Source organism: Geotrypetes seraphini, chromosome 2, assembly GCF_902459505.1.
Source record: "Geotrypetes seraphini chromosome 2, aGeoSer1.1, whole genome shotgun sequence".
Taxonomy (NCBI): Eukaryota; Metazoa; Chordata; class Amphibia; order Gymnophiona; family Dermophiidae; genus Geotrypetes; species Geotrypetes seraphini.
Genome location: NC_047085.1, coordinates 71,885,108 through 71,898,470, shown reverse-complemented (window position 1 = coordinate 71,898,470; position 13,363 = coordinate 71,885,108). Strand labels below are relative to the sequence as shown.

At 42.1% G+C, this 13,363-nt stretch overlaps 1 protein-coding gene across 1 annotated transcript in view; it reads left to right on the top strand.

Annotated features, from left to right (window-relative positions):
• Window positions 1-1,325: 1,325 nt before the first annotated feature.
• Window positions 1,326-13,363, top strand: part of SDC2 (syndecan 2) — a 168,616-nt gene continuing 156,578 nt past the window's right edge. The window contains exon 1 of the mRNA XM_033933326.1: window positions 1,326-1,816. Coding sequence (XP_033789217.1) covers window positions 1,757-1,816 — 60 coding nt within the window. The 5' untranslated portion in view covers window positions 1,326-1,756. The remainder of the gene's footprint in view (window positions 1,817-13,363) is intronic.

Below are 13,363 nucleotides of genomic sequence, written 5' to 3'. Positions count from 1 at the left end.
TGCCCCAGGTACAGTAAATAGAGCTTGATCCCACCGGGACAGATAGGGAAATATGATAAAAGTACGTAAATGTAAAACTACTTAGGATATAAGTGGTATATAAATAATAAAATAAATAAATATAAGGAGTTTTTTGGAGGGGGGCGGGGTCAGGAGGTGTTCACTGGACTACCAAGGAATTTTTTTTTAGGTCTGGTGGTATTGGAAGGGGGGGTCTGAGGTATTTCTAAGGTCAGGAGGAGTCCACTGGGGAATTGTCTTTTAGGTTTAGGGCATGTCGGAAGGGGGTCCACTCACTGGACATATGCACAAGAGCTGTGCTTATCGAACAACTCTTGTAAACATGGCCAGTTAGGTTTAGACCCGTTTACTGACCAATGATCACCAATAATAGCATGCATATAATTTGCATGCTGTTAGTTTTGAGCATTGGTTAGTAATTCCAACTCGGTGCTGAAGCAGGTGTTTTCTGGTGTTGTTTCTGGCTCGGTAGGAATTATGTGCATCTCCCCCTTGGTTTGGAAAATGTGAGAAATAAAAAGAACTTTTGATTGACAACTGGATTTATGTGCATCAGTTTGTCTGAAAATTTTACCATGGAACATATCTACTGCCTACATTTACAAATTTGCCTTAATGATTTACAAAGCCATGCTCTTTGAGTAAATAAAGGAATGGTAAGTAAACCCCCCCCCCCCAATTTTTTTTTTATGAATTGGATGTCGAATTAAAAAAAAAATTGTTAAAAAAGGAGAATTTATCTTCTTTTAATCGTTTCTATCATCTGTACTTCTCACATTTCTACAAACATTTAGGAATCCCTTTTTTATCTTTAATGTGATGACCAACTATTTTTTTACATTGCAAAGTAAGATAGTTTATAGTTTAGTAAAGCAACCAACAGGAAAGTTACATTGACTGTGCAGTGTATATATTTATGGGGAAAAAAAAAATCCTAATTCAACGTAAGAATGCAGAAGCAATTCCTTATCACCATGTGATTTTGGTAAATATGTTCCATATAAAGAAGACTTTAAAGAAATATACTAAGTTGGGTTTGAGGAGGGAAGAGGTGCGGATCGAGAATAACAGTAAGTACTGTATAAGCAAAATGATTTCCTTCAGTGGTGGGATGAGCAGCCAGTCCTGTCGTGTAATCCTGCTAAAGGAATTTGAGCATGCTTTTAAATCAGAGAGGCCCCAGTGTTGGGTTTGGCTACGTTTAGGGAGGGAGGAAAAGAAAGATGAAAGGAGCCTGAGTGGAGCTTGCTGGAGAGAGGGAGGGAACGAGGGAGGGGAAGGGAGCTGGGAACTGGGTTGCAAACTGATCTTCAGAGCGAGGCACTGGGAGCGGGAGTAAGGCTGCTCTTCTGCTACCGGGACAGCTCCACATTCCCTAGCAGTTTCTGCAAAGGTGCAGCAGCCCCTCGTCTGTCAAGCTGCTCAACAGTTCACTAATTCTTATCATTAGAAAAAAAAAAAAAAATACTCTCCTTGCTGGTTGTATTTTTTCTGGAATTTTTTTTTTTTTTTTAATAATTGGGTAGAGGGGCTGTCAAAGAAAAAAAAAAAAAAAAAGAAAGCCCTTGGAGGGAGCGAGGGGCAAAAGAAGGAGCCTGTGTGCGGTGGAGCGCGTGAACCAATAAGTGAGAAGGCGCGAAGAGCTGCTCCGGCTCAGGAGGACGAGGAAAGAGCTGTGTTTGGGGGCTGCTCGTAGCAAAGAAACTGGGATTGTACGGGAGCGTCCCTGGGAATAATGAGGACCGTGTGGATACTTTTTACCTTTGGCTTGGCCGCCTGCGTGTCCGGGGAGTCGGTAAGTTTGTTACTGGGCTGCAAGTCCCGGCAGCCAGCGCTATTGGAAAGTGGGTGAGCGTATTTGGGAGGGGGGGGGGGAGGAGAGACGCACCATAGCTCCCCCCTCCCCACCTATTCCGCTTGGTTTGGCTCACCCAGGGTTATCTCCCCCCCTCCCATCTTGTGTCTGTGCTTGGAGACTGCAGTGAGGTTTCCCCAGCGTTTGCACTGGTTTTATTGCTCTCGCTTTTGTTGCTGCTTGACTTCGATCAAAGCCGCTGTCTGTTGCTGTTATTATCACTATTATTAGCAGTAGTATGTTCCCTCTGGTGACGCTTGGTACGTGACGGTAGGCTGCGGGAAAGCAATTTTCAGAGCTTCCCCTGAACCAAGCAGCAAGCTTCTGGCGTACAGGAAAAGTCGCCTGCTGAAGTCATTAACTTCTTGTTGTTGTTTTTTCCTGAGGTCTTCACCAAGGGCAGCCGCTAGTCCCAGGAAATTAATGTTGACCGTCGAAAAGGGTTTATATTGTTATGAATCTGCGCTACGTCTTTATCTTCCACAGAATGATAACTTACCAGTTCGTATCTGTATTGAACTCCAAGCGCGCGAGCCAACTTTACAAAAATGATTGGGGGGGGGGGGGGCAGTACTGAGCCCATCAGACATTCTCTCTCCCTGAGCGCAGGCAAGGAATTTGTTCAATACTGGGGGTGCTCAAAGGCACACAGAGCTGGCTCCTATGACTGCAAAGTTGCTTTAAGGCGCTTTCTTATAAGTATAAGGGGGAAAATAGTGGTGGAATTCTAACTCTCTTATCCTGCTCACACTATGGGCTCCTTTTATCAAGCCGCGCTAGCGGTTTAACGCGCATAATACCGCGCGCTAAACCGCTAGCTGCTACCGCCTCCCTTGAGCAGGCGGGAGTTTTTAGGCGTGGGGGTGGGGGTTAACGCGTGATCAAACGTCGCGCGTGTTAACCCCGCTGGCGCGGCTTGATAAAAGGAGCCCTATATGTGAAAGGAAGTTTCTTAGAACAAAATAATATACGAGTAAAGTAGTAGAATAATATACTAATATAAAGTTGTAGAATAACCCTGTTGGGACAGTGCTTGTATTGTACAATGAAATTATGCTGTTGCTATTTTGGGTAAATCTGCGTTATTTGACAAGTTGCATTATCTAAGTAAGTGAAATGTACAAAAGACTGGATTGAACCTGAGGGCATGTGTCTGTCCCTTCCAGGACAGCTGGGAAAGAGCAAATACCTTGAATTTTGCCGTGTGGAACGTCTTATTGATGGGAGAAACTTTAAACCGCAGTTGAAGGAATCTTCTCTGGCTCTGAATAGGTTTTGTGTGTCACCTTGTACAATTGTTGCTTCTATGCTTAGGAAACACAAGAGTGAACTGGGTCCCAAAGTTGAACCCTCTTCACCACAGCTCCTGCTGGATTTAAGTATCTCTATTTATTCCTACTCTATAGTCTATAGTTTTAACTCTTGTTTTCCCAGATGAAACCTCTTCAAGCTGTTAAAAAACACCGCTCACTTTCAAATAATTAGCTACAGCAGATCCAGGGCAGGGATGTTGAACAAAAAAATCTTTATGGTGAAGAACGAAGCTGTCTGTGATATAGTCCATGCAGCTTTCCATTTGTAAACACAAGCAGAGAGTACAAAAGTTCTTCTGTCCTACAGAAGGAATCCTTTCCCTCCCTTAAGACCACTTTGATTGTACCAAAGAGCTGTCTAAAATAACTTCTGATGGATTTTAGAAATCATTTTTTGATGTGTTCAGGGAGAGGTTAGGCTGAAAAAGTGTAATTGAAAACAAATTAGTTAGGCAGTTTTTAAAAGATGTACTTTTTAGTTGAACTGTTTATAAATCGTGTTCATTAACTGAAATCCTTGTATCCTTACAGTTTTAGTTTTTAAGGTTGGTTTTTTTTTTAATGTGTATGCTTTTTCTGTTCCTGTTGAGGGAGAGGTTCCCTCCCTGCCTCCCCACTGGACTTTTGCCACTTCTTAATAAAGCTAGTGGAAATATCTGCTCCAGTACAGCAATGCTGGTCTTCTGCCAGAGTAATAATACAGTTGATCCAATATTTAAATGAATGTCAAAATAGGAAACCAGCTGTTAACCAGATCCTCAGATTAACTAAAATCCATCTGTTTTAAGGTTCTGTGTAATATACTGTATATCTTTTTTTTTTTTTTTTAACAATCCATTTGTCAGCCCTATAGGGCCTAGTGCTATTGTGTAACCATTGTGACACATAGCCTTGGTCACAAGGAACATGTGGTGTTTTTTCCTTTCTCTTAAAACACAAGCAAATTAAGACTCCTTAACTGCTGAAAGAGGGTGAAACTGGATGTCTTTCAATAAATGTGGTGCAACAGTAAATATTGTTTCTGTAAATCAGTTTTTGAGGCCCCTTCAATTCATATTTTTCTTCCATAAGATGGATAAGGCCCTTGGAGACGAGGATTACTTTAACCTATGTTCCCTCTAAGTCAGGGGTGTCAAAGTCCCTCCTCGAGGGCCGAAATCCAGTCGGGTTTTCAGGATTTCCCCAATGAATATGCATGAGATCTATTTGCATGCACTGCTTTCGTTGTATGCTAATAGATCTCATGCATATTCATTGGGGAAATCCTGAAAACCCGACTGGATTGCGGCCCTCAAGGAGGGACTTGACATACCTGCTCTAAGTGGAGTGCACGGGCAATTGCTCATACATTCCAGGATTGTCACTCACAAAAATACATGCAAATCTGTTTTTTTTTATTTTTCTATACTGTTCTCCCAAGGGAGCTTAGAATGGTTTACATGAATCTATTCAGGTACTCAAGTATTTTTTTCATTCTCTATCCCAGTGGGCTCACAATGAGGGGGGGGGGGGGGGAGGAATTAAGCGACTTGCCCAGGGTCACAGGGAGCAGTGTGGGTTTGAACCCACAATTTCAGGGTGCTGAGGATGTTGCTTTAACTATCTGTATGCCATACTCTCCCCTCATTAGTTGCTCATATATATAAAAAATAATTAGAACTTGTTGCTTAAATGAAAAAAAAAAAAGTTGCTTGCACCTGGACAATCCTTAGAGGGAGTATTGACTGTAACTGTTTGAAAAATCAATGGTATAGCCAGAACTGATTTTTTTGGCTAGGCATGATTTTAACTTGGGTAGGCATAAGCAGTGCAAATATTGATATCACCTCTAGTTTTCCTCTCATTTGTCTATGATGTTTCAGTTATGGAAGGATTATGGCCCACCCATCACTAAGCTTCTGTTAAAAAAAGAAAAGAAAAAAAATGGTTGGTTGAATTGTAAATTTCTTTATAAATTGGGCTCAGATTTCTGAAAAACAATTTTCAGTTTTCACTTTTTAGGAGCTTTGTATTGGATGTGTAGGAGGATACTAAATTAAATAACATATAATGATCAGAATAAATTTATTTGACTTTTTCAAAGGTTTTGTATGCCTAGTCCATCTCTCATCTTTGGTCCCATACAGCACTATCAAGCTATTATACAGTGATTTACTCCCACAGTGGGAAGTGAAAGACAGTAAAAGGTGAAACAGTCTTCTGATGGCATATCAAGATTTTGGTGTAAATGGTAGCCTTGCCATGGATTATATGATTCTAAGTAATTAATGGTTGATTAGATGATGTAATGGTGTGGGGGGTGACATTTACTGGGTAATTGTGATTTAAGGCACTTTCAAGCTGGACAAAATTCCTTTTCTTGGTATAGTCATGGAGTAGATTCATGGAAACTACCCATTATGCTCCAACTCAGATACTTTGATATGGGAATAAGTTCATGTAACTCCTCCTTCCCTTTTTCTAGTACAGGTACAAAATCCTTTATCCAAAATCCTCAGGCCTTTTTGTTTTTTTGGAACAAAAAAGTCAGAAAAGCACAGAGTAGAAGATTGAAAACTGCACCCAGGTGTAAGAGCGGATAGCGTAGCTGGTTTTAAGAAAGGTTTGGACAAGTTCCTGGAGGAAAAGTCTATAGTCTGTTATTGAGAAAGACATGGGGGAAGAAGCCACTGCTTGCCCTGTATTGATAGCATGGAATATTGCTACACCTTGGGTTTTGGCCATGTATTATTGACCTGGATTTGCTACCGTGAGAACGGGCTACTGGGCTTGATGGACCATTGGTCTGACCCAGTTAGGCTATTCTTTTTTTTTTCTTAAATTTTCACTCAAAAACAATGCACTAAAAAATACAAATATATATAATTAACATCAAAATTGCATTTTCATCAATCATAAAAATCCTTCAAAAAACATTCCCCCCCTCCCATCCCAATATGAGTATAAAGACAAACTGCATTACTCCAGTAAATGAACTTATTTATTAATGATTACCTCAAAAAATACCCCTCTACCCACCCACCCACCTAGATGTGTAACTCTAATGAGAAATCAGGAGAAAAATCTAGCTAATCATCTTTAACAAAATTTCTCAATGGACTCCAAGTTAATTTAAATAACTTATTATTACCCAAAATTTCTGAGTTCATTTTCTCATACTTGTAACATAAGCATAGAGACTCCCACTAAAAGGAGAAAGTAAGCCGATCCCAATTTTTCCAGTTTTTAGTAAGTAACTGCATGGCTATCCCAGTCATAGTAGAAAATAATCTACTTTTATATTTATCCAAAGGAGGATTGGGTGATAATGCACCACAAACAACCACTTTATAAGACAGCAGAATAGAGGATTCCAAAATCAGATTGATTTGTCCCTATATTGATCTCCAAAAGTTGAGTATCAAAGGACAATAGAACAGCAAATGATCCAGTGTCCCTATTTCGAGATGACAATGCCAGAACCTATTAGATTTGGAACTATCTAACTTCTGCAAACGAACAGGGGTCCAAAAAGCTCTATGTAACAAGAAAAGCCAAGTTTGTCTCGTAGATGCTGACGCTGTACATCTCATCCTCCAAGTCCAAATCCGTGGCCACTGAGAAGCAGAAATCTGCTGCTTAATCTCAATGCTCCAAATGCCTTTCAGACTAGTTTTTGGTTTCTTGTTCAAATATTCCCATATTAATTTATACCACTTGGCAGCCTGATGCCCTAGCTATTCTTATGTTTTTATGGTCTAGTTGTAAAGCCACTACCCCTGCACTCAGAGACCATAGGATCAAATCCCAGTGCCGTTTCCCAGGTGGAAACCAAGCACACCTTTGCTAGTCCCTTCCCCCTTCCCTTTTATTTTATTTTTTAATTGCAAAATAAGGCAAACACCGAACATGGCAAGACAGGCATCCTGGACCTCTTGCTCGTTTATGGAGCGAGGGTCTCACACCCCCTCTCAAGATTTCCAGGCACAGGGCCCTGAGATTTTAGCATACCTGGCAGGCACCACCTGAGAGGCAGATTTTCAGCCGGCACTCCTGGAACTCTTGCTTGGATACAGGGAGAGGGTCTCGCACACCTAGGGTTAGCAGATTTTACGTACATAAAATCTGGACCCATAGACCCGCCCTCAGGCCCGCCCAGATCTACTCATCCTCCCGTTATGCCCACACCCTGCCCCTCACTCCGCCCCCCTCAGCCTGCTCATCGGGAGGGAGGGCATCCACACATGTGCAGATGCCCCTCCCGAGGCGATCTGCTTTGAAAACCTGGAGTTTTGAAATGCTGTATAGACGCCCAGACATGCCCTGATAAATCTGGACATCTGGTAACCCTGCGCACACCCCTATTCTGACCTCCAGGTACAGGGCCCTCTTGTGGCCCTCAGCAATAACTGCGCCTAAAAAATCCCCAGCTGGTCTCATTCACACTTCCGGAGCCCAGTCGTTTTCAGAACAGTAATGTGTAAAGGACCCTTTTTTCCTAGTCCCATTCCACTTCCTCTTTTATTGCAAAATAAGGCAAACAGCTGGTTTCATAGATGGACTCTCAGGGGGGGGGGGCATCGGGCCACTCGTCATGCAGTCCTCTCACAGAAAAAAACCCGAAGTAAGGGAGGAACCACCTTGCAAGAGCACCGGACTTGCAGGCCTGCAAGGGCACTCGCCATTCAGGTACAGAATGCCAAATTGGTGTGAGACGATAAGGAGGCCCTCTATGAGTGGAGACCTGTAGTCAGAGAGGCACCTTCTACACCCTGTCTACATCCCGTGGCTTCCATCTTCAGTCCGTGCTCCTGGAACTGCTCAACTGTGACCTTATTCAGACTTCCAGAGCCCTGCTGGTTTCAGAACAGTAATGTGAAAAGGACAAGCTAGAAAACTGAATCAGTGCAAGTGTTTTCACACCAAGGTTTAGACCCCTGAGGCAGGTCTTAGGGCTGAAACACGTACATGTTCGGGTCTTGTACGTGAATAAAAGATTAAGCACCATAGTTCGCCTCTTTTGTTTTTCCTGTGTTCTACCTTGAAGAGGTAGAATCTCCTGTTTGGGTGCAAAGTTTGCGCCAAGCATTTTTTTTTAAGACTGATCTGGTTACCTCTTTCTAGGCATTGGCAAGTGCATACATGGCATCCTTAAGACTGAACTTCTTGAGAACGTCTTGAATTCTTATGCATCTGTTAAGTGCATCAAGCATACTATTTAGAAAACAGTCTTTATACTTGGTCTTCATGGAACTTATAATTCCTTAGTCACAAGGCTGTAGTAAGGATGAGACATTGGGGTGGGAGGGTAAATGGCAGAAACATTATTGTTCACAAGACGTCCTTGAGGTGGATGTGCAGAGCAGTTGTCTAGAACCAGCAAAACTTCACAGTTCTCTCCCAGTTCAGCCTCTCTACAATGGGCTGTTGCTGCTGGCACAAAGTGGCTAGGGAACCAATCGGTAAATGTTTCTTGGGTTATCCATGCTTTCCTGTTAGCATAACAGTGCGCAGGTAGATGACGTACACCCTTTAAACATCTGGATGTTGACTTTTTCCAATCACTGTCAGCTTTAATTTGTGTATTCCAGCAGCAGGTGAGGACGGTAACCCTGTCCTTTATGTCCTTAAGACCAGCGGGTGCTCGTTCATCAGCTGTGGCCAGCGTTTTTCTCAGATCATAGTGCCAGAAGAGGAGAGCTGTTTCATTAGCATTGTAAATTTGCTCAGGACCTAGGTTTCTGTCGGATACCCCCTTAGCAAATTCAGCAATATACCTTTCAGCTGCCTCACGATCGGCGGAACCTTTTTTTTTTAACCACAGATTTTGAGACATTTAATACCAAGGCGCTTCTTAAATTTCTGTAGCCAACCTTCTGAATATACACAGTCATTGCCAATGTTCAGTTCTTGATGGTTCCTTTTTGCCTTGCTTCATTTATTGAGATTTGATTATATTAGAGTTTTATGATTAGAATTGTTATTATTAAGATGTTCATTGTTTATAGTATTTTATGACCCCCCCCCCCTTTTGCTCTTAATCTTTCCTTTCCTATTTTTAAATGGAGTTCTTTTCTTAATGAATGTGAACTATATATTGTAAACTGCTTGAATCCTTTTTAGGCTGTTATGCGGTATATAAAGTTTTTAATAAACATAAACATTACAATCATACCAGTCAAGGGTATGCATTCATATCTTTTTTTCATGAACCAACACAATCAGCACCCGGTCTAAATCTTCATTTTTTGCTCTAAGCAATCTTTTACTGGTTGCCATTAGTCTCTGGTCCTCACTCTCACGGTAAATATTCAGCAATTTATCTTTCTGTTTTTTAAAGTCATATATGGTTGTAGTTCTGACACCATATTCTTCAATCAGCTGGCATACAGGCACACACACCTTCATCAAGCATCTTCAATAGCTCAACTTTCTTTACTATTGACAGAGATTATTTATTCATTCATTTTTCTATACTGTTCTCCCAGGAGAGCTCAGAATAATTTACATGAATTTTTTCAGCTACTCAAGCATTTTTCCCTGTCTGTCCTGGTGGGCTCACAATCTATCTAAATGCTTCCTTTTCTGCCCCTAAGTGGACCCTGCATTTCTCTCTGCCATTTTCCAGCCCTACACCTTTTCTGCTTCATGCTTCCACCCTGAGTGGAATCTTCAGCTTTTCTTTGATGCTCTACAGCTATCCAAATGTTGGTTTCAGTGGGTGCTGCTTCTTATACGTGCCCCACTTCACCACATCTGCGCATAAAATACCATAATGCCCCTGCAGAATACAATAGATCTGATCTTCGCACCACCCTCCTAGAACTGCGTGGAGCACATTTGGACTTCCAAGGATAGCATCAAGAGTGTGGTGTAGTGGTTAGAGTTACAGCCTCAACTCCCTGAGGTTGAGAGTTCAAATCCCATACTGCTGCTTGTGACCCTGGGCAAGAAGAGACAGAGAGAGACAAAATAGTGGGCATAATCCAACTCCAAGTCAAAGCATACAAGCAAGTAGAGAGGGCAGCAGCTCCAGTCCTCATCTACAAAGAAAGCAGGGACCATCCCAGTTTTTGGTACATCCTCTTGGAACTCAGATGCAGGCAGCAGAACAGACCCAAACCCCTTAGGACTCAAAGGGTGGGCAAGGGGTCTCCCCATCCTGGTCAAATTGATCTGTGGCAGTCAGGAAGGAGCCCAGTTTTTTTTCCACTTTCCAGAGGGGCACAGAATCCAACTCTGAGTAAGAGGAGACGAGTAGGCAGAGGCAGGCAGGAAGTGTCAGGAGGGGTTCAGTGGACCACCAAGGAATATTTTTTTAGGTTTGGTGGTGTCGGGAGGGGTCTGGGGAATTTGTAAGGTCCACTGGGGAAGTCTTTTAGGTTTGGAGTATGTCGGAAGGGGTCCACTTATTGGACTTACGCACAGGAGCTGTGCTTATCACACAACTCTTGTGAGCATGCCCAAGTTAGGTTTGGACCACTTTACTGACCAATGATCCACCAATAACAGCATGCATATAATTTGTATGCTATAAGTTTTGAGCATTGGTTAGTAATTTCAACTTGGTGCTGGAGCCGGTGTTTTCTGGTGTTGATTTTGGCACAGTAGGAATTCTGTGCATCTCCCTCTTGGTTTGGAAAATGTGAGACAACTGATTGACAACTGAATTTATGTCTGAAAATTTTACCATGGCGCACATCTACTGCCTACCTTTACAAATTTGCCTTAAAGATTTACAAAGCCATGTTCTGTGAGTAAATAAAGGAATGGTAAGTAAAAACCAAAATAAAAATAATGAATCGGATGTTGAATTTTGAAAAAATAAATATTTGTTATAAAAGGATGAATTCATCTTTTAATTGTTCCTATAATTTCTCAGTATTTCTACAAACCTGATGCCAACTATTTTTTACATTGCAAGTGAGATAGTTTATAGTTTAGCAAAGAAACGAATGGGAAAGTTCAAAAAGAACAAGGAAGGAAAGGGCATGTTACATTGACAGTGTAGTGTATATATTTTTTGCAAAAAAAAAAATAAATCCCAATTTAAAGAAAGAATGCTGGATCAATTCCTTATCACCATGTGATTTTTGTAAATATGTTCCATTTAAAGAAATATATTGGATAAAAGATATTTTACCCTTACTTTGGGTTTGGGGACGGAAGAGACGTGGGTCAAGAATAACAGTAATTTTAAGCAAAATGATTTCCTTCAGTGGTGGGATGAGTTGCCAGTCCTGTCATGCAATCCTGCTAAAGGAATTTGAGCATGCTTTTAAATCAGAGAGGCCCTAGTGTTGGGTTTGGCTATGTTCAGGGAGGGAGGAAAAGAGAGAAAGATTTAAGGAGCCTGAGTGGGTCTGGCTGGAGAGAGGGAGGGGAAAGAGGCTGGGAACTGGTTTGCAAACTGATCTTCAGAGTGAGGCACTGGGAGCGGGAGTGAGGTTGCTCTTCTGCTACTGGGACAACTCCACAACCTATAGCAGTTTCTGCAAAGGTGCAGCAGCCCCTCGTCTGTCAAGCTTCTCAATAGTTCACTAAATTCCTATCATTAGAAAAAAATACTCTCCTTGCTGGTTGTATTTTCTCTGGATTTGAGCAGTGGGGAGAGGGACTGTCAAAGAAAAAAAAAAAAAAAAGCCTAAGAAAGGAGCAAGAGGCAAAAGAAGGAGCCTATATGCGGTGGAGAGTGTGAACCAAGAAGTGAGAAGGAGCTGCTGCTGCCCATCCACTCTGACTCAGGAGGACGTGGAGACAGAGCTGCAGTTAGGGGCTGCTCATAGAAAATAAGTTTTTATTGTAAGGGAGCATCCCTGGGAATAATGAGGACCGTGTGGATACTTTTTACCTTTGGCTTGGTCACCTGTGTGTCTGGGGAGTCGGTAAGTTTGTTACTGGGCTGGCACCCCAGCAGCCAGCACTGGTTTAAAGTAATGGAAAGTGAGTGAGCAAATGGAGGGGGGTGGGGAGTGAGACAAACTCACCATAGCCTTTCCCCACCCCTTAGTTCAGCTCACCCAAGGTTAGTTAAGTGCTGGTTAGATCGCTTTCCAGAGAACCCAGATGCACTGAAGTCAGTAATCATCTAACGATCGTCGCTAAACCAGTTTTGATTGGTTCAGCGATGATCAATTTGCCAACCCAGTGCATAAAATGACTCGAGTGGTTTTCTGCACGATCACCCATTCTCCGATCCAGCCATGCAAATAAGGTCTTTAATATTGAAATGCTATGCATACTAGCCAAGCGAATGATGTTCTAACATTGCTTCACAATGCACAAAAAAAGTGATTACTTTTAACGATCCAAAAAAACATGACTGATCAAAAACAGTCACTTACCTGTCCTACCGATAGTTCAGCCCTGAAATTAATATATTTATAACATTTATAATATCTTAAAAAAAAAAATGGGCACAGATGCTGTGCGTGTCTTACACATGCACAATATCTGCCACATAAAAAAAAAAAAGCAAGTTAAGCCCCCCCTCGATGACAACCGTGGGCCCCGAACTCCCAATGATAGCCATCCCCATGACAGCAACACACTCAGAGAGACAGGATGGATGCCTGCCCCTTCCTGCCTCAGCAACCCAGTTGTGCATCTTGGCCACCTGGACCCCCTGACACCACTCCCCCCAATTCTCCCACTGGTACTCCCTCATGCTCCTGACCCCTACACCCTACACAAAGATCCCCTCAACTACCATCCCACCAACAAGACCCCAAAAGACAGTCCTATGGGAGAGGCCTTAGGTATCCAGGCCAGTCAGTGTCTTAGGCCCCTCCCCTGTGTATCCCTGAGGTGCACTGGGGAGGGGCCTTAGGTCTTGATTGGCCTGGATACCTTAAGCCCCTCCTATCTAAGAATCTAGAGCTGATGTGGTCTAGCCAATGCAGTTTTCTGAATCAGTGCCCAAAATAACCATGAGAATTTAAAAAATCCAAGGCACCAAGAAATTATTATTTTTTGTAGGTCTGTGATATAGTTACGCCCCTTGCTAAGAAAGCATCTATTAGTGTTAGCACTTTTGTAAACAATATGAAATAACTCAAATTTGAGCAAATTAAAAAAAAAGTCAATCCATGTACCATAGTAACTGATGTCCACAAACTGAAAAGAAAAGCATGAAATCTTGGTTTCCAAACCATTCAGAAATGCACCATGATATTCCTCCAACAATTATGGTAAA